The 26,746-nt window shown below is 39.3% G+C and overlaps 1 protein-coding gene across 1 annotated transcript; it reads left to right on the top strand.

The window, feature by feature from the left end:
- TRIM69 (tripartite motif containing 69) lies at nt 1-25,838 on the top strand. Its single transcript, XM_010339519.3, has 7 exons — nt 1-818; nt 9,779-10,255; nt 11,246-11,341; nt 14,038-14,271; nt 15,048-15,070; nt 15,156-15,280; nt 25,216-25,838. The coding sequence occupies exons 1-7, from the start codon at nt 813-815 to the stop codon at nt 25,755-25,757; spliced, it is 1,503 nt and encodes a 500-aa protein (XP_010337821.3). The 5' UTR covers nt 1-812; the 3' UTR covers nt 25,758-25,838.
- The last annotated feature ends 908 nt before the right edge of the window (nt 25,839-26,746 follow it).

Here is a 26,746-nt window from a genome sequence, read left to right as displayed (position 1 = left end):
TGGGCAATCCCAAACACCGGAGAAAGAACTGTGGTCATTAAGGCCAGACAGCTAGGCAGGAGCTAGATGTTCAAATAAATCATATTAAGTTAGAGGAATTACTGTAAGAAAAACTTATAAACAGTGGTGACTCTTCATAAGTCACCCAGGAGCACAGTGTTGGTATGTCTCTCTGTGAGCTAAAACAGCTGAAGAAAGCTGTATGAAGTGAAACTTGTCTCATCCTGCTTTCTCAGGGCCTGGTGTTTTCCAGCCTGTGTTATTGTCTCAGAGATAAAGTCAGGGCTGCTTCATTGGAATATGAGGGGTGAACTAGCTCTCTATTAAAGCCACTCAGCTGGTGTCTTGATGCTCTGATGGGATCATGAGCGCAGGTGAGGTGGTTATTTTTCATGAGTTAGGCTTAATATAGGCTGCTGCTGATGTTTATTTCATTTTTCACAGAGCATCCCCAGTCCAGAAATGGGGAGCTATGAGCTGTAAGATTAGATTACCAACTTGAATCTAAATGAGCTGCCCCCTTTCCCTCCAAAAGAAAAGTTGTGCAGGTAGGTTATTCTAATGGGGCTTCTCTTTCTCTTAAGCAAATGATGATCAAAGCAACTGACAAACTGTCACGGAATCTGCCAGACCTCACTCTGGCCTTGACACTTCTCTCTAGCTCCTGAACTTTTCTTCCTTTTGTCATGCTCTGAGCCCATTCCTTGAAAACTAACCGGTCCCTGACTCCTGGTCTGCAGTCATCCTGGGCCGGCTGAGCTTTGATCCAAGTGCCTGCCTTTGCCCCTGGTGGCCTGAAACTCTGAAGCTTCATGGAGGTGAGTGACTTTTTTTTTTTTTTTTTTTTTTTTTAAATTCAGCCAGACTTCCACGAAATGTGGAAAACAGGATCACAGAAGAGGGTATGGACTTGGGAGCACAAAAGGAAATTCATGAAAGGAAGTATTTAACTTGTGACAGCTGGTAGCTACTATACTCTCTCCAGGCCTTCGAATAACTGACAATTTAGACTAGAGAAGCTGTAATGAAATCCACCAAAACATTTTGAGAAAAACTAAACTACACACTACCCAAAATTTACCTTTGTTACCAATGTAATCATTTTATTTATTTTAGATTTAAAAATTATTATGTATAACTTGTTTTGCTTACTATGCCTTCACATTTGATATTTTATATTTAAGGCAGAGTTGATATTCAGATGTTAAATATTTTTAATTGAATTCCTCCCTTTAAGGCCTCTTCAGAGCTAAAATTAAGGAAGTTATATTCTTATGAACTTAGTGTTCTCCTGATTGTCAGGCAGATAAGAAAATGCTTATTTACTACATGAAAGCTTGAAAAACTCACTAAAATTCATTGACAAGAAATGTTGACACAGGGGCCTTTGAATTCTGAGTTATCATCCATTTCCACCAGTTTCCACTTCTTATCAGGTTTAATTTCATTATATGTATATTAATCATTAAGATCAGTTTCTAAGTTCCTCTATCATAAGACCTTTAGGTTTGCTTTTATTCATCGCTGTCCTTAGCTATTAAAGCAAACAGGGCTATAAACATTTTGTTTATAATTTCTGCAGGAAAAATAAACACTACTGCCTATATCTACTATATTCTTATCACTTTAAGGCCAAGTCAATAAAAATAGACACTTTTCTATAATAGTAAAACAATTGTTTGTGTGATAGTGAGCTTCCAATTACTTTAGATGTTTGGGCAGAGGCTGGAAAGGAGTGAATTAAATGGCTTAAAATTTCTTTCAACTCTGAGAAGCTCCAAGAACTCAGAAAGTTTAGAATTGTCCCTTCTTAAGTGAAAATGTCATGACTCGTAAAGGAGGCTCATGTCTTGCTCTTAGGTTTGAGCTGGTTGTGCCGTATAGTTTGTCTCTGTGGATGAATTATATTTTTCTGCTCTCAAGGTTAATTCTTCATAAAATCTGTCCATCAAAGTTTAAAAAGTACTTTGAAGGAATAAAGGTTGAAAAGCAACAAATGAACTCTCCTTAGATATCTTAACCATGATTTTAAAACTTTACAACACAAAACTTCTCAGGAAAAAAAAATTTCTGCTAAGAATTAAAGATTTCTTATGTCCATCAAAGTTTAAAAAGTACTTTAAGCCAGGCGCCGTGGCTCAAGCCTGTAATCCCAGCACTTTGGGAGGCCGAGGCGGGTGGATCACGAGGTCGAGAGATCAAGACCAACCTGGTTAACATGGTGAAACCCCGTCTCTACTAAAAATACAAAAAAATTAGCTGGGCATGGTGGTGCGTGCCTGTAATCCCATCTACTCAGGAGGCTGAGGCAGGAGAATTGCCTGAACCCAGGAGGCGTAGGTTGCGGTGAGCCGAGATCGCGCCATTGCACTCCAGCCTGGTTAACAAGAGCGAAACTCCGTCTCAAAAAAAAAAAAAAAGTACTTTGAAGGAATAAAGGTTGAAAAGCAACAAACGAACTCTCCTTAGATATCTTAACCATGGTTTTAAAACTTTACAACACAAAACTTCTCAGGAAAAAAAAATCTCTGCTAAGAATTAAAGATTTCTTATGCAAGTGACCAAGGACTTCATAGCTCAAATCTCTGTCTTTTCTCTGCTCTTTGAGAATGTGCACAGTGAACAGGAAGAAAATGTACTTTCTTTCTTTTCTTTTCTTTCTTTCTTTCTTTTTTTTTTTTTGAGACTGAGTTTGGCTCTGTGGCCCAGGCAGGAATGCAGTGACACCATCTCAGCTCACTGTAACCTCCACCTCCCAGGTTCAAGTGATTCTCATGTCTCAGCTTGTCGAGTAGCTAGGACTACAGGCCCACGCCACCATGCCTGGCTAATTTTTGTATTTTTTTCTTTCTTCTTCTTCTTCTTTTTTTTTTTCCTTTGCAGAGAAAAACAATTTTTTTTTTTTGTATTTTTTTTAGTAGAGATGGGGTCTCACCATGTTGGCCAGGTTTGTCTTGAACTCCTGACCTCAGGTGATCCCCCTGCCTCGACCTCCCAAAGTGCTGAGATTACAGGCCTGAGCCATTGTGCCTGGTGGCCCATGTACTTTCTTATAAAGTGATTCCTGCCAGCCAGGGCTTTATAAGGATGAATATCAATTCCTGACTTGAGTTTTTCTCTCTCTGACTTAAGATTAGACTTCCCTAAAAGGGCCTGGCACTAGATGTGTTTCCTAAGTTTCCAGGTCCAGAAATTTTAGAATCTCCTTTGGTTTCCAATTCTATAACTCCCTCTAGAGCAGTAGGAAGTTACTGCAGATATTTTGATCTCAAATTTGATCCATTTAATAAATTAAATTCCACAAAACATATTGATGGGCTCTCTGCTGACTCAATGGTTAATAGGCTTTGGGGTCAAATAAAGAATTCAAATCTGGGACCCACAACTTAATTATGACTCTGGCAAAATACTTTAAACAATCTAAACTTCAGTTTCCTTAAAAAATTCGGTAATAGTAACTATCTCATTGCGTTGTTATGAGATTAAATGAGATAATGTATGTAAAGCATCTTCCACAGTGAATTCTCAGTAAATATTAGATAATACAATTAATCCCTTGTTTTACAGAAAAGGATATATTATTGAAAGTCAGGGCAATTGGCAAACCCTCAGGTAGCAAGGTGAATTAACCATAAAAAAATCAAGCATATAATATAAACAATTAATAACATTAAACTTATTTTCATATAAAATTCACCCTTACAAAGTATACAATTCAGTGGTTTGTAGCATATTCACAAAGTTGTACAATTATCACCACTATCTAATTCCAGAACATTTTCATTACCCCCAAAAGAAATTCCATACCCATTATCAGTCACTTCCCATTCCTCTTTGCCCTGCCTTGGTGACCAAAGTATTGAGATTGTTAGAAGGTAGTTTTTAAGTACATGTGCACTACCCTAGCAGACTTGTCTATTGTCAATAAAGTGATAGCATTTGTGAAATTATTATTCCTATTCAGACATACTATTTCTTAAATCTCCTGGGAATTCGTGGCATAACAAAGCATATCTGAAGTTCTAAAATATAAAATTTAAAGCATATATATATATATATATATATATATATACACACACATATATATATACACATACACACACACACACACATACACACACACACATATATATATACACACACACACACACACACTGTAAAAACACATCGAATAAAATTCCTAAGAGATATTCACCTTCAAAAGACAGTACATTCACTAGGATTACAAACTGACTCTGGTAGGTACTCCTTCTCCTAGATTACCTTCAAGTGGCCAGGTTCTTCTACAAGTTTTATATTATTCAGAATGTATCTCTTTTTAATATTTTCAAGACAGACCTGACTGGCTTAACATGCAGTCTTTTTTTTGGAACTTGTCTATTCTCTGATAGGCATATTTTTCTGGGTTTGGTCTTCTTTTTAATTTATAAAAATAGAGACAGGATCTCGGTCTGTTGCCCAGGTTTGTCTCAAACTCCTGGCCTCAAGCAATCCTCCTGACTCAGCCTTTCAAAGTAGTAGGATTATAGGTATGAGCCACCATGCCCTGTCCTAGATTTGGTCTTCTAAGCACATATTGAGGGGGTGGAGAATAAACAGATAGCTTTCTCTTCCCTTCCACAGAATTGCCTACTCAGCCTAGTACAAAGAACAAAGTCATCTTTTTTTTTTTTTTTTTTTTTTTGAGACGGAGTTTCGCTCTTGTTACCCAGGTTGGAGTGCAATGGCGCGATCTCGGCTCACCGCAACCTCCGCCTCCTGGGTTCAGGCAATTCTCCTGTCTCAGCCTCCTGAGTAGCTAGGATTACAGGCACGCACCACTATGCCCAGCTAATTTTTTGTATTTTTAGTAGAGACGGGGTTTCACCATGTTGACCAGGATGGTCTCAATCTCTTGACCTCGTGATCCACCCGCCTCGGCCTCCCAAAGTGCTGGGATTACAGGCTTGAGCCACCGCGCCCGGCAGTCATCTTTTTTTAAAGCTTTTGTTGTCTTTTGGTTAATGTAATCTTTAATAAATTATTAATATATAAAGAATGGTGAATTAAAAATTTTCCTCATACAATAAAACCATGGGAAATAAGACTAAAAATATGACTTTTCAACATACTGTAGAGAGTTCTAAATTCTGAGGCCCTTTAAAAAAAAACCTAAAAAACTTATTTTGGTAGGCTATGGAAAACACCAGAGATTTTGGAGGCAGAGGAGGGCTGGCAATTATTATTAATAATTAGACTTTGCAACAGATTAGATATGGAAGAAATAATTGAATAAAATATCTAAAGATAACTCAAATGTCAAAACTTGGAGATTGATGGTACAATAAATACAAATAGGGAAGTCAAGAGATGGAACTGATTTAGGGAGAAATATGAATTCTGTTTCAGTCAGGTTGATTTTCAAGGGCCCAGTTGTGGGCTCAGAGATTTGGGAGTTATCTTTATTTACAGATTGTATATAAAGGTATGGGAATTAATGGCTCACTTGGTTAGAAGAAAGTGGTCAGAGGCAGAAGAACTAGAACAGTATCATATCACAAGGACCAAAGGAAACATCAAATAAGTCAAGAAAGACAGAGATCAATAGTGTCATTAAAGAGTGTTTGGCAAACTACCTCAGCATCCTAAGAAAAAAATTTAAACAGAGTACTAGGGTAGAAGATCCATTACAAACGCAGAAATTCAGACAAGTTACCTTAAGTGAAGAGGTAACTTCACTTGCTTTGAGGATATACATTTGTTGAGCAAGGCATCTGCTAGGCACAGAAATCCAGGAAGAACCAAAGGACAGTGCTGTGGTTAACATAATACAGCCATTCTCCATATTTGTTTCTCTCTATAATTCTTGTCTCTACCAACTAACTGACTCTCTCTGCATCTCTGCATTTCTTCTGACTTCTGTTTAAAATTCATCTCCTTTATTCTGTTTTCTCTTTCAAGTTCCAGGCTCTACCTCATGGCAGTCTTTAAGCTTTTGCTTTTAACTTTCAACTTCTGGATTCTCCCTTTGTTTAAAGATTCAAATTCATGAGGGGTTCTGGTTTGCCAGATCACCTTTTTGTATTAGGTCATGTGTTGGATTGCTGGATAGCCTATGAAATGAGTCTGAACCCCATCTGTGGCCTAGGAGAGGGAGTGGAGGCCATATGGTGTGTGGAGGCCCGAGCTTTACAATGGACTGTGGAAATGACAGCTACTGTGATTAAGACATTTATCAGGTATTAGGAATCAATCTTAGTTTAAAATTCAAGTGTGCAAAGACTAGCACATCATAGTATTTTCTAAAATAGTCCTAAATATTGACTTTGCATTCCCATTCCTGCGGGCTGGAGGTAAATTTAATTTGTTATTTTTCAGGAAAGCCATCCACACTGAATAATGCTGAAAGTCCATTACCCAATCTGGTCAAGTTGATATATTCACAACATTTTGAAATATTCTGCCCACCCCCAAAACACACCCCCACACACCCACACACCTTTCTTTAAATATTTGGAAACATTAAATAAAGTGTCAAAAAGAATTTAAGTGTTAGTTTTTAAATGATGGATTAAAAATTGATTTTCTCCCTTCTCTTAGAAACTCATCCTTCCTTAAGTCAAAACCAGAAGGGGAATGAAAAATAGACAATTTGCAATGAAACCAGAGACATCAAATAGCTTGAACTACAATCTATGAGGAAGGACTGCCAAATATAGTGAAAGTCAAGCAGGAATGTGAGGGAGGATGCTTAGGGATGCAGACCTTACATAAGGGCGATGGTACTTTTCCAAAGAAAGTACCCCATCCTGTTGGCCATGACCCACAAGCCCTGGTACAGAACAATGAGAACAGGCAAGCAAGCTTAACCTGGAGCTTTCCTGTACCCATTTGTTACACAGATTTGGGATATAGGAAAGATGAAGTTGAAAAAGGACAAATATACCACATTTGTAGAAAGCAGTCTGTTGTGGAGGTAGAATGAAGGAGAGAGACTCTGCATTGCAAGCAACCCTGCAGTGTTGATCATGGGGAAAAAAAGAACCGATGCAGACATTGTTTTCTAAAGAAAACAGCCTCGCCGGGCGCGGTGGCTCACGCGTGTAATCCCAGCACTTTGGGAGGCCGAGGCAGGTGGATCGCGAGGTAAAGAGATCGAGACCATCCTGGTCAACATCGTGAAACCCCGTCTCTACTAAAAATACAAAAAATTAGCCAGGCACGGTGGCGCTTGCCTGTTATCCCAGCTGCTCAGGAGGCTGAGGCAGGAGAATTGCCTGAACCCAGGAGGCAGAGGTTGCAGTGAGCCAAGATCGCGCCATTGCACTCCAGCCTGGGTAGCAAGAGTGAAACTCCGTCTCAAAAAAAAAAAAAAAAAAGAAAAAAGAAAAAAGAAAACAGCCTCAAATTATGATGCTGCCTCCATCCTCATATAAATCTCTTGCAAATAGCTCATTCAGGAAGAACTCATCTCATTCAAAGATGTTTAGAGAAATAAAAAATAAATAGCATCTATAAAACAACAATGGGAGAAAATGTCCAGAACAAAGCATAGAGAGCTATGGAGTTAGAAGATATGCAAAAGAAATTACTAGAAATAAAGACTGGAGTGAGAAGCTTCAACATCTGTCTGATAGGAGTTTCAAAAAAAGAGACTACAGAGAATGGTTGAAAGGCAGCATTCAAAGAAAAGATGGCCATATAAGGTCCAGACAGGCAAGACCAGGGTTTGGGGAGGTCAGGCATCAGCAATAGGGAACACAGGCTATGTGGGAAATTATGGAGCAAAAGGCTAGGGACTCAAACAAAAGCATTTTGACAACAAAAGTGAGAATTTATATATGGAATGAGGGCAATATAAATAGTTATTAATGAGAATGGAATTTGATGATGAGGCAAAGAATGTTCAGCCACATTCTCCTGGCTAGAATAAAACTGAATATAAGAGAAACTAAGCCCATAAGGAGAGGTAAATTCTAACTTAGAATGGGCAGGGTTAGGAATGAAGAAAAGAGCAGTTCTGGAAACTCCATTTCTCAAGGGGATGTATAACAGATGGAAATAGCTCTGGCTGGTCTCAAACTCCTCGGCTCAAGTGATCCTCCTGCCTCAGCCTCCCACAGTGCTGGGATTATAGGTGTGAGCCACCACACCTGACTCAGCTCTATATTTTCTATTTGATTCCTTTTCATAATTTCTATCCCTTTATTGGTAGTCTCTATTTGGTAAGACATTCCTTTAGCTCTCCGAGCATATTTAAGTTAGTTGATTTAAAGTCCTTTTCTAATAGGGCCATTGTCTAGACTTCCTTAGGGAAAATTTCTATTCATTTTTTTCCCCACTATGAATGGGCCATACTTTCTTGCTTCTTTGCATGCCTCATTTGTTGAAAACTGAACATTTTGAATATTATAATGTGGCAACTGTGGAAATCAGATTGTCCCCACCCCTGGGGTTAGTTTAGTTGTTGCTTCTGGTTGTGGATTGCTAGCTTGCTTAGTGACTTTGCTTTTTTCTTTTTGTTGAGACAGAGTCTCACTCTGCTGCCCAGGCTGGAGTGCAGTGGTGCACTGCAACCTCTGCTTCCTGGGTTGCAGTGATTCTCCTGCCTTAGTCTCCCGAGTAACTGGGACTAAAGGTGCGTGCCACCACACCTGGCTAATTTTTTGTATTTTCAGTAGAGATGGGGTTTCATGTGTTAGCCAGGATGATCATGAGATCTACCCAGCTCGGCCTCCCAAAATGCTGGGATTACAGGCATGAGCCACTGTGCCTGGCCGCTTGCTTAGTGACTTTCCTAAACTATTTTTGTAAAGTCTGTTATCCTTTTTATGTGCAGTCACTGAAACCCATGTTTCGTTAGCTCAGTGGTCAGCTTGTGTTTTGACAGTTTCCTCAAATGCCTGGAGCCAAAAAGAAAAAAAGAAAAAGAAAAAGAAAAAAGTACTATTTCAGTCTTTGCCATCTGTCTCTGTGTTGTGATGCTCCTTTAATACTTAGCTAGGCTGTTTATAGCTCTGTCTTAGCTATTAAGTCCTGCTCACATGGAGCCTAAAGGTTAGCCAGAGGTAAAAGCTCTGGGTCTTCTCAGACCTGTTTGAGTATGTATCTATATACCTGGTCATGATTATGGGCTTCTTGACCACAAGGTATACATGGGAATTTTTTGTTTTTTAACTTTTGAGACCGAGTCTTGCTGTGTCACCCAGGCGGGAGTGCGGTGGCACCATATCGGCTCACTGCAACCTCCGCCTCCCGGGTTCAAGCGATTCTCTTGTCTCAGCCTCCTGAGTAGCTGGGACTACAGGTGTGACCCACTGTGCCCAACTTCTGTATTTATATTTCTGAAATGTGTTTATAAAAAAGAAATGAAGCGGAGCCTGGGTGGTTGATGATATCATACTACTGACTGAGGAATCTGATTTATTTTCCAATACTTTGTACATAATTTCTAGAAAACAAAAATAAAATAAAGGTAATAACTCGTAGAGCAGAATTTTAAAATAAAACTTTCAACTGATACATGGGGAAAGTGAGTAAAGAGAGAGATGTACCACAAAGTACATTTCTTTGGTTTAGTACTCTTCCTCTGCCTTGATTCTATATTAAAGTTTAAATAGCATCATACGATATAATGTCAGAAAACACTCAATTTACTGGTTCACTTCCAAAGGAGAGATTATGTGCTTTATTCTAGTTGCACCAATTGTCAACTCCTTTAGGAATGGAGCCCATGATCCCTGAGTGTGAAAATGGGCAACAAGAAAGATAAACTCATTTTAGCCGTTCTTTTCTAAAGGTATCCTCCAGCTCCTCCTCCAACATCGACCCAGTCAACTATATTGAAACAAATGATTCAATCATCCAACTACCCTCTAAAGTAGTGATAGAAGATATTACTATGGAGCTACACTGCCCACTGTGCAATGATTGGTTTTGTGACCCACTGATGCTAAGCTGTGGCCACAACTTCTGTCAAGCCTGTATCCAACATTTTTGGAGGCTGAAAGCAAAGGAAACATTCTGTCCTGAGTGTAAGATGGTATGTCAGTATAGCAACTGTACATTCAACCTTGTACTGGACAGGTTGGCAGAGAAGATTAAGAACTTACCCCTACTCAGGGGCCACCCACAGTGCCCAGAGCATGGAGAGAACCTGAAATTGTTCAGCAAACCAGATGGGAGACTGATCTGCTTTCAATGCAAGGATGCTCGTTTGTCTGTGGGGCAGTCTACGGAGTTCCTGCAAATCTCTGATGCTGTCCGTTTCTTCACGGTGGGTGAGCTCTGGGCCTTGAACAATCCCTTAGAAAAACTAGGAAAAATATTTTATAGGGCTTCTTCTTTCTTCCAACCCCATCCCTTTATTCAAATGATGATTAGAAAGCCCAGATTGCTCAGAAAGTACAATGTATCTTGCAAAGTTCTTTTTCCAGAGTTGCTGCTTTTAGGAAAGGAACAATGGAGGAGCTCTGGCTTACTCCCTCAATCAAATCTGTACCAAAACTCTGCCATGGTAGCACTCTGCTAAACACTGTGCAGAATGCGGATATATAAGACACTGCTCTTGTTATGAAAATTTCAAAATTGGATTAAGTTTAAAATGAAGAAAACAACAGAAGCAATATAAGATTATTATTAAAAGTTAAATTTTGTCACATTTGTAATTCTTAAGGGTTTAGAATTTCTGAGATTAGTGAAAGATGAAATAGTTGGGGGAAATATAGTGAAAGAAAGGGAAAGGACTAGAGCTGGGATATCATTTGGATTTGGAAGGACAGAGGGAAGAATCAAGTATTCCAAGTGAGAACAACACAAGTAAAATTATAGATGCTGAGAACAGTGTATAACTGGAGTGGAAAATGTTTAGAGTTCTATTTCCTTCTTCAAACGCCTGTAGCTAGCTACTAAGAGAGCAAAACCAAGTTTTAAGATGTAATTTTCCCCATGATTCTTTTTTTTTTTTTTTTGAGATGGGGTCTCAATATGTTGCCCAGGTTGGTTTCAAACTCCTGGGCCCAAGTGATCCTCCCATCTCAGTCTCCCATAGTGCTGAGATTACAGATGTGGGCTACTGCACCTGATCTTGTTTTTCTTTTCTTCTTCACAATTCTTGAAGGAGACAAGAACTATGGTACAGAGAAAAAGGAAGATTTTTGCATCAAGAGCTTGCTTTTTTCTTGCACACTGGGGCTTTGGGGAAGATGTCCTTTATCATCCTTTATTTCCTGAGTCAGTCTGGGCTAATTCTATTTGGTATTCTCAGGAGGAGCTTGCCACCCAGCAGGGTCAACTGGAGGCAACTCTGAAGGAGCTTCAGTCCCTGAAGAAGAGGCAGAAGGAAGCTATTGCTGTTTACAAGGTGAGGAGAAAGACAGAGGGGCTATGAGATACAACTGGAACACATCCTTCTTGTAACTTTAGCTATGGGCACAAAGGTGCCTAACATATGTTATCAACATACTAAATCAGGCGTCCCCAAACTTTTTACACAGGGGGCCAGTTCACTGTCCCTCAGACCATTGGAGGGCCACCACATACTGTGCTCCTCTCACTGACCACCAAAGAAAGAGGTGCCCCTTCCTGAAGTGCGGCGGGGGGCTGGATAAATGGCCTCAGGGGGCCGCATGCAGCCCATGGGCCGTAGTTTGGGGACGCCTGTACTAAATGGCACCTGGACTATAGAATTGGAAAACTGAGACTGCAGGGTGGAAAGGAATATGGTGGTGGAGTAGGTTCCTAATAGCTGCTCAAGAGAGCAGATTAACCTTTCCCCTAATATGCCTATCTTTTTGATGGTTCATTTACCAGGTGACTGTTGTGGGGTTGAAATCTGCCTGGTTTTTGGCTTTATCTATGGCAAAAGAAGGAATTTATTAGAAAAATATCACTAAAGATTGCTATGTCCAAAGAAATACCCTTCTTTTCTTTGAATTTATAACCAGAAACCTCTAGACCTGTGTCTTTATTGTTGTAAGCTTTTCCATCTGATTTGATCCTTCTAAGCTTCCTCCAAACTAAATAAAACTATTGTCTGCACTTTCAACTACATAGGCACTCTAGGACAACACTAATGGCTACAGATTTGGCAAATCAGCTCCTAAGTTGGTGTTGCTAAATTGGAAGTTCTGTTTCTTTATTAATTATTCTATGGAGAAGAGCCTTTTCAGGTATTTACCATCTGGAAGAAGAAATACGTAGACTGAGGGAAAGAAGAAGGATATGTGGAAGTAATAATGTCTTTTTTTTTTTTTTTTGAGACGGAGTTTCGCTCTTGTTACCCAGGCTGGAGTGCAATGGCGTGATCTCGGCTCACCGCAACCTCCGCCTCCTGGGTTCAGGCAATTCTCCTGCCTCAGCCTCCTGAGTAGCTGGGATTACAGGCACGTGCCACCATGCCCAGCTAATTTTTTGTATTTTTTTTTAGTAGAGACGGGGTTTCACTGTGTTGACCAGGATGGTCTTGATCTCTCGACCTCGTGATGCATCCACCTCGGCCTCCCAAAGTGCTGGGATTACAAGCTTGAGCCACCGCACCCGGCCAGTAATAATGTCTTTAGAGAATCTTGTTCCTGTTGTAAAAGTTCCTATTAGTGTCAACATTCATTCATTCATTCAACAACTATTTATTGAGTGGGTCAAGCATAAAACTAGATACTGGGGTTGGGAGACAGGTGTTAATTAAACTCACCAGTATAAAGAAAATAACAACTGTGATAAGTACTATCATTAAAGTAGACGGTACAATGATAGCATATAAATGGAGAACATAGTCTAAATTGGAAGAGGTCACTTACTAAAAATTGAGAAGTGAATGATAAGTAACTTAGAGAAGTGAACTGGGTGAGTGAGAATATGAAGAAGGTGACCTGGAGAAGGATGTTCTAGGAATAGAAAAGAGCATATGGAAAAGTCCTGAGACAGAAAGTTAGCTGCTATGTTAAATAGAGAAAAGGCCAATAAAGCTGGAACATGGTAAGCAAGATGATAGTGAAGAGGTGGATATGGGCTCACTGTAACCTCAAACTCTTGGGCTCGAGAGATCTTCCCACCTCAGCCTTCTGAGTATCTGGGACTAGTGTGCCATACCTGCCTAATTATTTTGTTTTTGGAGAGATTGGGTCTCAGTATGGTGCCCAGTCTTGAACTCCTGTTCAAGCGATCCTCCCAGCTTGGCTTCCCAAAGTGTTGGAATTACAGGTATGAGCCCAGCCAAGACTATCTTAAGGGTGCAATAATAATTATGGACCATGGAATCCAAGCTAGATAAGACAGGACATGAAGGTAGAAGTTCCTGAATAGAAATGGAGGGGGTGGTGAATAGGAGGTTTCAATGAGATCCAATAATTGTTGAAATAAGGGTATCTGAGTAAGCTTGGTGCATAAAAAGTTATTTTAGAGATGATGCAATTGCCGGGGGTGATAAAATCCTTGGTGAGACTATGGGAATGAATAAAGGCGAAAATCACTAGAAATGAGGAGAATAAGGAACTGAGAAGCCAGGATACTAAATGATTTACCTGTGAGGATGTTGAGGTCACCCAAGAAAAAAGCTACAAGTGTTACGGTTATCAATTTCAGCACTTCAGATGTTATCTCCTGCTTCTTTTATATTGTCATTGTAGCAGAGTGGCATTCCCCCAGTTCTGATTTCTAAGTAAGGACAGTTCTTCCAGACTCCAAGTGACCCCAGTCTAATAGTACCACTGGTAGCTATTGGTTTACCAATCTAGGAGGCTATTATCATCCATTCTAGAATGTTTGATTAACTCCACGGTCTTATTTAATATGGCCCTGGTTACCATCTCAGTACTGCAATAGGAACCTAGAGGACACTTTTGACTATTTCACCCTGAATTATTAAATTAGTTGGAAAAGAAGGAGTAAGTCTCCCAAAGGACTCATTTTAATATGGTTGAATTTGATTATCAGTAGACAGTTGTATGCATTTTTTCTGTAATGGTATTTCCCAAGTGTGTGAGTGTTGGTGGTGTGGGTTCCCCATCCCCAAGCACTAGTCTCTGTAATAACCATGGTAATAATCATGGAGGTTTCCAGGAAAACAAGCTATATCTGCAGCAACATGTGTCCACGGAGTTTCTAAAGCTGCATAAGTTCCTGGACAGCAAAGAAGAGGATATTTTAAGTGAACTCCAGGAAGAGGGGAAAGCCTTGAATGAGGAGATGGAGCTGAATCTGAGCCACCTTCAGGAGCGATGTGTCCTAGCCAAGGATATGTTGATGAACGTTCAGGCAAAGATGGAACAACAGAACTCCTTCGACTTTCTCAAAGTGAGAATTCATACCAATATGATTATGGGTACCTTCCTACCTAGAGCGGGGAAGAGGCTTGGAAAGAATGCAGAAGTAGCTTTTCACAGTCAGGGAAAACACAACAAAACAAAATTGCTATAGTGCTTCTAAGATTCTCTGGAAGAAAAGCAGGAGGGTACTTAAGCTACATGCACAGCAAAAGCTTTACTTTTATCCTCTAGGAAATAAGATTTTAAAATCCCATTAATAATAGTATATATTAATAGTTTAATATTTTTCCATAAAGAGCCTGCCACTTTATTTCTCAAAAATAGAAATGTTGCAGCATGAATTGTATCTCTGGCTCTCAGTAATCATAAGCTGACTTGTCTGAAAAGCTGTTTTCTAACCTTTGCTTTCTTAAGCTTCACCTCTAAAGAGATGTTGGTTACCATCTCAGCATTCAGAAGTTTAATTCGCTAGCGTAAGGAAAAGTGGCCTTGGGACTGGAATACTTACTGTGTTTTTCCTCTGAGACTATTTGAAAGTATAGGTAAAGATAGCTTAACCTTAAGTGTTATATTTTTGGCTTCTGTCTTGCTCCCTGTAGAAGGGAACTCTAGAAAGAGCAAAAGACCAGTTTAACCTGGGTTAGGATCAGGGATGAAGATTAGAAAAAGTGTATGAAGAATAAGAAGTTGGGAGAGATAAGTTGGGGACCATCTGCACAAATTCTGGTGGTGGCTAGTATTACCAAAGAAATTTCAGGAGCTGATGAACAGGCATCTGATGTCTCTCTTTTTCCTTTCTTCTAGGACATCGTACCTCTCTTAGATAGGTAAGTGTTTCTCTATGGTACTCTTAATTTCCTTCCTTGAGTCTCTGGAGGATGTCTAAGGATAAATTATTTATGTACCCTGCAGCTTGAAGCAAGGAATGACATTGCTGGCAACAAGAGAGCTTATTTCCGGAAATCTGAACCTGGGCCAGTACAAAGGTCCTATCCAGTATATGGCATGGAGGGAAATGCAGGACATTCTCTCTCCAGGTATCAGTGGATAGTAACTATTGGTTCTTGGGGCTCCTAATCTATGTTTAATCTGTGGGATCTCTTCTGTGGCCCTAATTAGGATTTTGCAGTCTGGGATAGTGGAGGGGTAGAGTTTGGCCAAAAGGAGGCTAGTTGGTATGACTCAATTTCTTCTCGTGTCATGACCTAAGAATTTATGATTTTGTGCTGATAAACAGATAAGAGTTTGATATCAGGATTACTTCTTAGCCTATAATTTTGTTTGACTGTTTTATGAAATATGGCAACAGACAAAATTTTATGTTGCTTTGCTAAATCAGCTATATGGATCCCGGGGGCTTCTCTTCTCTGAAGAAGGAGGTTTCTGTACATGCTCTTTGTATGTACATTGGGTCTTTATAGTTTCTCTTGTGCTTGATGTTCACAGCATAGAATATTTTAGGAGACTGTTTAGATTTTCAGTGCTTCAGAAGAAAACCAATAATTTAAATAAATGTACCTAAAAAGGACACTAAGTTTTTGTGTTCCTGCAAATACCAAAGGACTGAGCAAGACAAAATAACACACATGGCATTTCAAGAACATCAAATAAAGTTCTAAATAAAAATCTTTATAAAAATAAAATTCTAAATAGGGTTTTTATAGAATTCATGGACTTATCATTATTATTATTGTTTGTGGTTATTGATTTAATGACAAATCACAAACATATCCCTGATTTAATGAAAAATCACAAATTTTTCCAGGTAATTTACATTGAAAAAAATCAACTTTACTGAGATAAAGTTAACATAGAGTAAAATTCACCAATTTTAAGGGCACAATTTGATGAGTTCTGATAAATATATATACTTAGGTAAACATCTCCATAATCAAAATATAGAAAATTCTATCACTCCGAGAAGTTCCTACATGCCCCTTTGCAAGCAGTCTCTTCCTTCTACTCTCCCCCTCTAACAGTCACTGATATGGTTCATTTCACTTTAGATGTGTCTTTTCTAAATTTTTATCTAAGCGATAACATACATTATGCAGTGTTTCATGTCTGGCTTTTTTAACTTAGCATAATGCTTCTTTTGAGCACTTAGGTTGTTCCATGTATCAATAACCATGAATATTCATTTGCCAATTGATGGACATGGGGTAGTCCATGGTAGTTTTATCCATCCTGCAACTAACGAAAATCTTAGTTTCTCTATATCCTTCCCAAAACTTGATATTGCCAATCTTTTTAATTTTAAGCATTTTATTGAATGCACAGTAATATCTCACTGTGGTTTTAATTTGCATATTTCTTTTTTTTTTTTGGTTGGAGGGTAGGACAGAGTCTCACTCTGTTTCCCAAGCTAGAGTGCAGTGGTGCAATCTCAGCTCACTGGAACCTTTGCCTCCAAGGCTCAAGTGGTTCTTATGCCTCAGTCGCTGAAGTAGCTGAAATTATAGGCATGCACTGCCATGCCTAGCTAATTTTTGTATTTTTAGTAAAGGCGAGATTTTGCCATGTTGGCCAGGCTGCTCTTGAACTCCTGGCCTCATGTGATTCACTCACCTCAGCCTTCCAAAGTATTGGAATTACAGGCATGAGCTGCAGTGCCCAGCTGTATATCTCTAATGAGCAATTCTGTTGAGCATCCTTTCATGTGCTTCCTTGTCATTCATATATCTTTTTGGATATGTTCAATCTTTTGTTTGTATTTTTATTGTTAAGTTGTAAAGGATACAAATCTTTTATCAGATATATGTTTCTTAAATATTTTTTCTCACTAGATGTCTTGGCTTTTCATTTTTTAACACGGTCTTTCAAAGAAATACACTTTAAATTTTAATATAGTCCAATATACTAATTGAGTCACTGATGGGTCATAAAAGCCCTCAAGGTGCTTCATGTATTTTTCAGCTCTGTTATTTAGGTGAATACACTCTTAAGATTGTTATGATCTTTTGATGACTCAATCTCACTAAAATTATAAAATGTTCATCTTTATCCCCGTTACTATTCTCTTTCCTGAAGTCTATTTTGTCTAATATCAATATTGTCACTGTGTTTTTCTTTAGATTTGTTTTTTAAAAAAATCTTAGTTTTTTTAATCAAACAAAATTATCTGTTTGCATAGTACATTTTTTCTCATCATCTTACTTTTAACTTATTTATGTTTTTATATTTTAGGTATGTTTTGTATGGCTGGAATATAGTTTAGTCTTGCTTTTTTTATTTAATCTGACAATCTATGTCTTTTAATTGAAGTGTTTTGACTATTTACATTTAGTGTTATTAATATATCTGGGCTTAAATTGACCAGTTTGGTTATTTTTTAACCATACTATCTGGCTTTTGTTCCTTTTTTCTCTATACCTTCCTTCTTTTGATTGAACGCCTTTTAGTTTTCCTTTTTCATCTTCTTTTTGTTTGTTTTGTTTTGTTTTGAAACAGAGTCTCATTCTGTTGCTCAGGCTGGAGTGTGAAGTGGTGTGATCTTGGCTCACTGCAACCTCTGCCTACCGTGTTCAAGCAGTCCTCCCCACTCAGTCTCCTTAGTAGCTAGGATTACAGGCATGCACCACCACACCTGGCTAATTTTTTTTTTTTTTGTATTTTTAGTAGAGATAGAGTTTCACTATGTTGGCCAGGCTGGTCTCAAACTCCTGACCTAAAGCTATTCACCCACCTTGGCCTCCTGAAGTGCTGGGATAAGAGGCATGAGCCACTGTGCCTGGACTCTTTGGCTAATTTTAAGCCTAGCTTTTTGTCACTTGATTCCATCAATTTGATTATACGGGGTCTTGGTGTGAATTTCTTTGTATTTATTCTGCTTGTGCTTCACTGAGCTTCTTGGATATGAGGGTTTATAGTTTTCATCAAATTTGGAATAATGTCAGCTGGTATTTCTCCAAATACTTTTTTTTACCAATCCCTTTTCTCCTCTCCTTCTCGGAGTCTAATTTTACATATTTTAGACAACTTGATATTGTTAAGTTGTCTCAGGTCATTGATAGTATATTTTTTAGCCTTTTTTCCCCTCACACTTCATTTAAAATGGTTTCTAGCCGGGCGTGGTGGCTCAATCCTGTAATCCTAGCACTTTGGGAGGCCGAGGCGGGTGGATCACGAGGTTAAGAGATCGAGACCATCCTGGTCAACATGGTGAAACCCCGTCTCTACTAAAAATAAAAAAAAAAATTAGCTGGGCATGGTGGTGCATGCCTGTAATCCCAGCTACTCAGGAGGCTGAGGCAGGAGAATTGCCTGAACCCAGGAGGCGGAGGCTGCGGTGAGCCGAGATCGTGTCATTGCACTCCAGCCTGGGTAACAAGAGAGAAACTCCGTCTCAAAAAAAAAAAAAAAAAAAGGTTTCTATTGTTATTCAAATTGTCTCATCTTTTCTTCTGCACGGTCTAATCTTCTGTTAATATTATTCAAGATATTTTCATTTTATATACATTTCATTTCTAGAAGTTTCATTTGATTCTTTTTATATCTTGCATATCTCTTCTCACCATATTCATGCTTTCCTCTATATTCTTGAAAAAGTAGAAGACACTTATCTATTTTAATGTCCTTGTCTGGGAACTCTATCATCATTGTCATTTCTGGGCCTGATTTTATTGTTTGATTGTTCTCCTGACTGAGGTTCATATTTTCCTGCTGCTTTGCCTGGCCAGTAATTTTTTTCTTTTTAGTGGGCTTTATTTATTTATTTTTTTGAGATGGAGTTTCGCTCTTGTTACCCAGGCTGGAGTGCAATGGTGCAATCTCGGCCCACTGCAACCTCCACCTCCTGGGTTCAGGCAATTCTCCTGCCTCAGCCTCCTGAGTAGCTGGGATTACAGGCACGCGCCACCATGCCCAGCTAATTTTTTGTATTTTTAGTAGAGACGGGGTTTCACCATGTTGACCAGGATGATCTCAATCTCTTGACCTCGTGATCCATCCGCCTTGGCCTCCCAAAGTGCTGGGATTACAGGCTTAAGCCACCACGCCCGGCCTAGTGGACTTTATTTTTTAGGACACTTTTAGATTTTTAAATTTTACAGAAAAACTGAAAAGATAGTACAGAGTTTTTATATACCTCATCAGTTTTTCCTATTATTAACATCTTACATTTAACATTTTTTTTTTTTTTTTTTTTTTTTTTTTTTTTTTTTTTTTTGAGACGGAGTTTCGCTCTTGTTACCCAGGCTGGAGTGCAATGGCGCGATCTCGGCTCACCGCAACCTCCGCCTCCTGGGTTCAGGCAATTCTCCTGCCTCAGCCTCCTGAGTAGCTGAGATTACAGGCACGTGCCACCATGCCCAGCTAATTTTTTGTATTTTTAGTAGAGACGGGGTTTCACCATGTTGACCAGGATGGTCTCGATCTCTCGACCTCGTGATCCACCCGCCTCAGCCTCCCAAAGTGCTGGGATTACAGGCTTAAGCCACCGCGCCCGGCCACATTTAACATTTTTTACAACTAATGAACCAAATTGATATATTATTAACTAAAATCCTTAGTTCCTTTAGATTTTCTTAGTTTTTCTCTAATGTCGTTTTTCTGTTTCAGGTTGCCATCTAAGATGCCACTTTACACTTAGTTGTCATTTTCTTGGCTGTGACAGTTTCTCAGACTTGCCTTATTTTTTATGACTTGGACAGTTTTAAGGAGTACTAGTCATATATTTTGTAAGGATGCTGCACTACTTCAATTTTTTGATGTTTTCCTCATAAAATTTTGGTTATGAGTTGGGTGAGGAAGACAGTAGCATTAAAGTACCATTGTCATCACATCACATTAAGTGTACACACTGTCAACATGATTTATGACTGTTGATGGTGACTTTAATCACCTGGCTGAGGAAGTGTCTGCCAGGTTTCTACACTGTAAAGTTACTCTTTTTTTTTCTCTTTCTATACTTACATACTTTGGAAGGCAGTCACTGTGCACAGCCCACACTTAAGGAGTGAGTGGTTATGTTCCCCTTCCCTGAGGGTAGAGTATTCGTGTAAATTATTTGAAATTTTGCTGCCCTTGAGATTTGTCTTTTCCGGTTAGTAATGTTTTACTGGATGTAAGATATGATGAATTTCATATTGTTCATACTGATGAATTCACTTGTATTGGTGAATTTTATATTTGCTAGATTTTGTTGTAGTTCTTTCAGTTCTATTGAATTTAACTCTGGCGTGCACTTAACATTGTATTAAATAATTTTGTTCCTTTTGAGGCTAAATAAAGCCTTGTTAGAGTGGCTCAAGAACAGCCTTTAATCTAGGGCTAACTTAGACTGTTTTCTAAGGTAATAACCCTTTTGATTACTCTATGAGTAATAGTTAGTAATTTTATGACATTTTTCCATTCTGGTTGGCAAGATTGAAAACCATTTCCGCCGGGCGCGGTGACTCAAGCCTGTAATCCCAGCACTTTGGGAGGCCGAGGCGGGTGGATCACGAGGTCGAGAGATCGAGACCATCCTGGTCAACATGGTGAAACCCCGACTCTACTAAAAATACAAAAAACTAGCTGGGCGTGGTGGCGCGTGCCTGTAATCCCAGCTACTCAGGAGGCTGAGGCAGGAGAATTGCCTGAGCCCAGGAGGCGGAGGTTGCGGTGAGCCGAGATCGTGCCATTGCACTCCAGCCTGGGTAACAAGAGCGAAACTCCGTCTCAAAAAAAAAAAAAAAGAAAAAAGAAAAAGAAAACCATTTCCAGCTTTGTGTGAGCTCCAGAAATTGTTCAGTCTACTTATTTCTGGGGGTTCTTTCTCTGGCCTTGACGAATTTCACTGCATATATGTGCAGATCAGTACTCAGTCACAGCCTTGAGAGAATCCCTTTGTAGATGTTCAAAAGTTTCTGTAGGCCAGGCACAGTGGCTCACGCCTGTAATCCCAGCACTTTGGGAGGCTGAGGCGGGTGGATCATGAGGTCAAGAGATCGAGACCATCCTGGCCAAATGGTGAAACCTTGTCTCTACTAAAAATATAAAAGTTAGCTGGGCATGGTGGCGTGCGCCTGTAGTCCCAGCTACTTGGGAGGCTGAGGCAGGAGAATTGCTTGAACCCAGGAGGCGGAGGTTGCAGTGAGCCAAGATTGCACCACTGCACTCCAGCCTAGCTCCTGGCGATGGAGCAAGACTCTGTCTCAAAAAAAAAAAAAAGTTTCTGTGAAGTTCCCTCCTCTGTGTTACTCTGCTCAGCAAATTGTAGCTGCCTTGGTATGACACAGGTTCTTCCTGTTTACTTTACTCTGTAAAGCCAAACTTCACTTCTTGCAGTCTTTTAAAGTGCAAACTGATTTTTAAATTTTTGGTGTAATTTTACATTAAGAAAACCAAATGAGATTTATTTAGTATATGACTATTTATTAATAATGTATTATTTATCCATATACTCTCCCTCTGTACAAAGAAATTGTTTTTCTATGGTAACTGCAGTCAGACCTTTGTAAAATATATTCCACACTTTTTATTTCGAAGTCTGCTTATTTTGTAGATCCATACATACTCCTTTTCTGCAAGGCTTATAAATTAGGCTGTTGCTTTACAGCAGGAGCTGGCACTTTTTCTGTAAAAGTTTGAAGAGTAAATATTTTAGGCTTTGCACGTGTATGGTCTTTGCTGCAGCTACTTAACTCTGCCCTTATAGTGAAAAAGAAGCTACAGACAACATATAAATGAATGGTCATAAATGTAATCCGATAAAACTTTACTTACAAAGTAGGCAGTGGGCCAGATTTGACCTGTTGGTTGTAGTTTGCCTATTCTAGCTTGGAAATTATGCAATTTAAAATATTTGCATGAACAAAGACCTGAATAATGGGGAGTGAACCATATGGGGAAAAAGCATTCTAGGACAAGGAAAGAAACTGTAAGGACCCTGAAGTAGGAATGAACTTCATTATGCTCAAGGAACTTCCAACAGACAAGGGTGGATGAATCAACGTAAATGAGGGAGAGTGTGGTAGGAGATGAAGTAGACAGGTGGGTAAATTACATGGCTCTTTTTTCCTCTGTAAGGACTCTGGATTTTATCTCAGATGTGATGGTAAACATAAGCGTATGATGAGCAGGAAAATGGCATGATCTCATGCATGATATGTGTAGAACAGGATGCAGATGGGCAGGAGTGGAAACAAAATAGTAAAAAGCTATTGCAGTAGTTCCAGGCCAGTGATAATTATGGAAGTAGTCAGAAGTGTTTTGGCACAAGATATATTTTGAAGGTGGAGCTGACACAACTTTTTGTTGTGTGAATATGGCATGAGAGGGAAAGAGAGGACAAAAAGCTGACTCAGGAATCTCCAGAGCCAATGTGGGCTGAACTAGCCAGAGGTGTCCGAGGCTTAGCAAAGACAGCAGACTGGGATTCCAAAAAGTTACTAAAAAGCATTTATGGTACCTCCAAAGAAAACCTAGCCCTCACATCAGAAAGATTAGCAACCCAAAGTGAATGGGGATATGTAAGGCAATAGGGATTTGGCCTGTATGGAAAAATTTAAGATTCTTAATTCTTCAAAGCCTGTTTTTGGAAAGAAAAGTCCTTGGGATGATGGAAAAGACTCAGGCTTTTTTGAGAAGATAGAGTTAAACTAGAGTTAGTGACTAGCCTGGCCAACATGGTAAACCCTGTCTCTACTAAAATTACAAAAAAATCAGATGAGTGTGGTGGCACACGCCTGTAATTCTAGCTACTCGGGAGGCTGAAGCAGGAGAGTTGCCTGAACCCAGGAGGCGGAGGTTGCAGTGAGCGGAGATTGTGCCACTGCACTCCAGCCTGAGTGACAGAGCAAGCCTTCATCTCAACAACAACAACAACAACAAAAAAAGGAGAGAGAGAGAGAGAGAGAGACACTAGATTGATCTCGCTTTCAAGGATAAGTAAATCTAATAACGACAAATGCATGCATATATGTATCTGTGTCCATGTTGTGAACACACATAGCTATTATGTCTCCTTTATCAAATTTCATGCCAAGGTCCAGTGATCTCACATCTGGAATTTGTGTCATCCTCTTACTGGTCTGCTTTCAATCTTTCCTCATTTAGTTTAGATATTCTTTTTTTATACTGCTGCCCTTTGAATTGTGTAAACTAATGCTTGTAAAATTATCTGTGATGAAGGGCCAACTTTAAAAATCTCAATCTGTCATGGACTGATACTTTTGTAGAATATAATATAAATTACTTGAAAAAGTGAGGGCCGGGCACGGTGGCTCAAGCCTGTAATCCCAGCACTTTGGGAGGCTGAGGCAGGTGGATCACGAGGTCGAGAGATCGAGACCATCCTGGTCAACATGGTGAAACCCCATCTCTACTAAAAATATAAAAAATTAGCTGGGCATGGTGGCACATGCCTGTAATCCCAGCTACTCAAGAGGCTGAGGCAGGAGAATTGCTTGAACCCAGGAGGCGGAGGTTGCGGTGAGCCGAGATCGCGCCACTGCACTCCAGCCTGGGTAACAAGAGCGAAACGCCGTCTCAAAAAAAAAAAAAAAGAAAAGAAAAAGTGAAATTAGGCCAGCCGTAGTGGCTCACGCCTGTGATCCCAGCACTTTGGAAGGCCCAAGTGGGCAGATCACCTGAGGTTGGGAGTTCAAAACCATCCTGACCAACACGGAGAAACCCTGTCTCTACTAAAAATAGAAAATTAGCCAGTCATGGTAGCACATGCCTGTAATCCCAGCTACTTGAGAGGCTGAGGCAAGAGAATTGTTTGAATCCAGGAGGTGGATGCTGCAGTGAGCCAATATCGAACCGTTGAACTCCAGCCTGGGCAACAAGAGCAAAACTTCGTCTCAAAAAAAAAAAAAAAAAAGAAAAAAGAAAAAAAAAAAAGAAAAAAAAAGTGAAATTAGGAAAAAACAAAGATTACAAAGTACAAGTCCAATTTTGTAATTATTAGGTGCAACTGACATAATATTACTGTCAAATTACTATGAAAGTTTCTAAAAGTTTCCTTTTAATTTTTACACTGTCTTTGTCCCAGACTGTTAACCACAGTCTGTGGGCCACATTATAAGTAGCAATGCTATAAACCACTCTAGCTCTCAAAAATCTAATTATCTGTTAAACCAAAATAAACTTCTCACTATTGTCCTCTAAACTCTGAACCACTTAGCTCAGTCTTGCCTGTGTCTAACAGGCAACCTATTGTGTTCTCTTCCACACAGGGACTGTTTTTCATCCATGTATTTCTTTCCCCCTATTTATTCAAAACATCCTAAATACATCTCATATATATCATAACTGAATACTTATCTTCCTCAGAAAGCTTTCCTAGAAATGGAAGAAGGGTAAAAACTACCTAATTCTTAGAATTTTTACCCTTTCCTAGAAAAGGAAACTAGATAATTTACCTAATTTTTACCCTTTTGGCATTTGTATTTTCTTATATTTATTAGTACAGATTTATATTATTTGTATTGTTCCTTTTAATAGAGTATAAATTACTTCAGAGTAAACACTGATTTTTACCCTAAATATAAAAATGTCTAGAATATAGTAACATGGATACCCAAACAATAAAAGCATGTAAGCAGCCAGATGTGGTGACCCATGCCTGTAATCTCAGCACTTTGGGAGGCCTAGGAGTGTGGGTTGCTTGAGGCCAGGAGTTCAAGACCAGCCTGGCCAACATGGCAAAACCCTATCTCTGATAAAAAATTACAAAGATTTGCCAGATGTGGTGGCGCATACTTGTAATCCTGGCTACTTGGGAGGCTGAGGCATGAGAATTGCTTGAACCTAGGAAGCAGAGGTTGCAGTGAGCTGAGCTCACACCACTGCACTCCAGCCTGGGCAACAGAATGTTTGTCTCAAAAATATACATATATGTATATATGTAATTGCTTGGCTGTCTAAAAGCCTCTGTGTATGGGGAGATAAAGGACTGTTGAATATGAAATACTATCTTTTACTATGCGAATTTGTGTTGACTCCCTTTTCTCCCATGCTCTGCTTCCTTTTTTTCTCTTTCTAGGCCTATCTCCACTAACCCTGGACCCTAAAACAGCTCACCCAAATCTGGTGCTCTCCAAAAGCCAGACCAGTGTGTGGCATGGTGACATTAAGAAGGAAATGCCTGATGATCCAGAGAGGTTTGACTCAAGTGTGGCTGTGCTGGGCTCAAGAGGCTTCACATCTGGAAAGTGGTACTGGGAAGTAGAAGTAGCAAAAAAGACAAAATGGACAATTGGAGTTGTCAGAGAATCTATCGTTCGGAAGGGCTGCTGTCCTCTAACTCCTGAGCAAGGATTCTGGCTTTTAAGACTAAGGAACCAAACTGATCTAAAGGCTCTGGATTTGCCTTCTTGCAGTCTGACACTGACTAACAACCTCGATAAGGTGGGCATATACCTGGATTATGAAGGAGGGCAGGTGTCCTTCTACAATGCTAAAACCATGACCCACATTTATACCTTTAGTAACACTTTCAAGGAAAAACTTTATCCCTACTTCTGCCCCTGCCGTAATGATGGTGGAGAGAATAAAGAACCATTGCACATCTTACATCCACAGTAATTAGTCATACTATTATACAAATTCAGAGTGTTATTAAAGAGGTATTGATTGTTTCGAATACTGAAAAAAAAGTAAAATAAAAAAAAGAGGTATTGAAATATTTTACTAGTCTCACTGGATTCTCTTCCCAAATTATTGGGAACTATAGAATAATGAAAAGAGGATGCACAAATCAAATTCCATTCTTTCAGTATCCTAAATGGATTTCACTGGAGGCTTTCAAGATATTATTCTTCTCTGGGGTCTTTTGTGACACAAGAAACACTCATGAAAGTGATCATCATGCTGCTGTTACTGGAGCAAACTGCAACTTGAATTTGTGATGTTTGGGAAATCTTTTCAAATATGCCCTGAAATTATCATGCTGTGATATAATAATGATAAAATTATCATTATTTTCCAGCATAATAACCATTAGTAGATGAATTCTCAGGCATGCACTCTCCTTACTATTTATCTTTTGATACAAATTTTTAACTTATTTTTTAGAACTTATGGCTGCTATTTTATTTTACTTTATTTTATTTATTTATTTTTGAGACAGAGTCTTGCTGTGTTGCCTAGGCTGAAGTACAGTGGCATGATCACGGCTCACTGAAGCCTCAATCCCCTGGACTCAAGCAATCCTCCCAAGACTCTGAGTAACTGGAACTATAGATGCACGCAACCATATCCAGCTAATTTTTGTATTTTTGTAGACATAAGGTTTCACCATGTTGCCCAGGCTTTTCTGGAACTCTTGGGCTCAAGAGATCCTCATGCCTCAGCCTTCCAAAGTGTTGGAATTATAGGCATGAGCTACCATGCCTGTCCTGTAATTTTAAACCATACTCCACAGGCTTAAATAAAAAAAGTAGAAAATGATCTGGGTTAGTTTATAATCTTGTCTTGAATTCTCTTAAGATACATTTTAGTCCAGCAAATCCCTTCCTTTCTCAGTTCCATTTCCCTTCTTTATCTATCTGCAGGAGACATGTATATGTATATAT

This window comes from Saimiri boliviensis, chromosome 2 (genome assembly GCF_048565385.1).
Source record: "Saimiri boliviensis isolate mSaiBol1 chromosome 2, mSaiBol1.pri, whole genome shotgun sequence".
Lineage (NCBI taxonomy): Eukaryota > Metazoa > Chordata > Mammalia > Primates > Cebidae > Saimiri > Saimiri boliviensis.
Note: the sequence above shows the minus strand (reverse complement) of the source record. Positions and strands in the feature narration are given on the sequence as shown.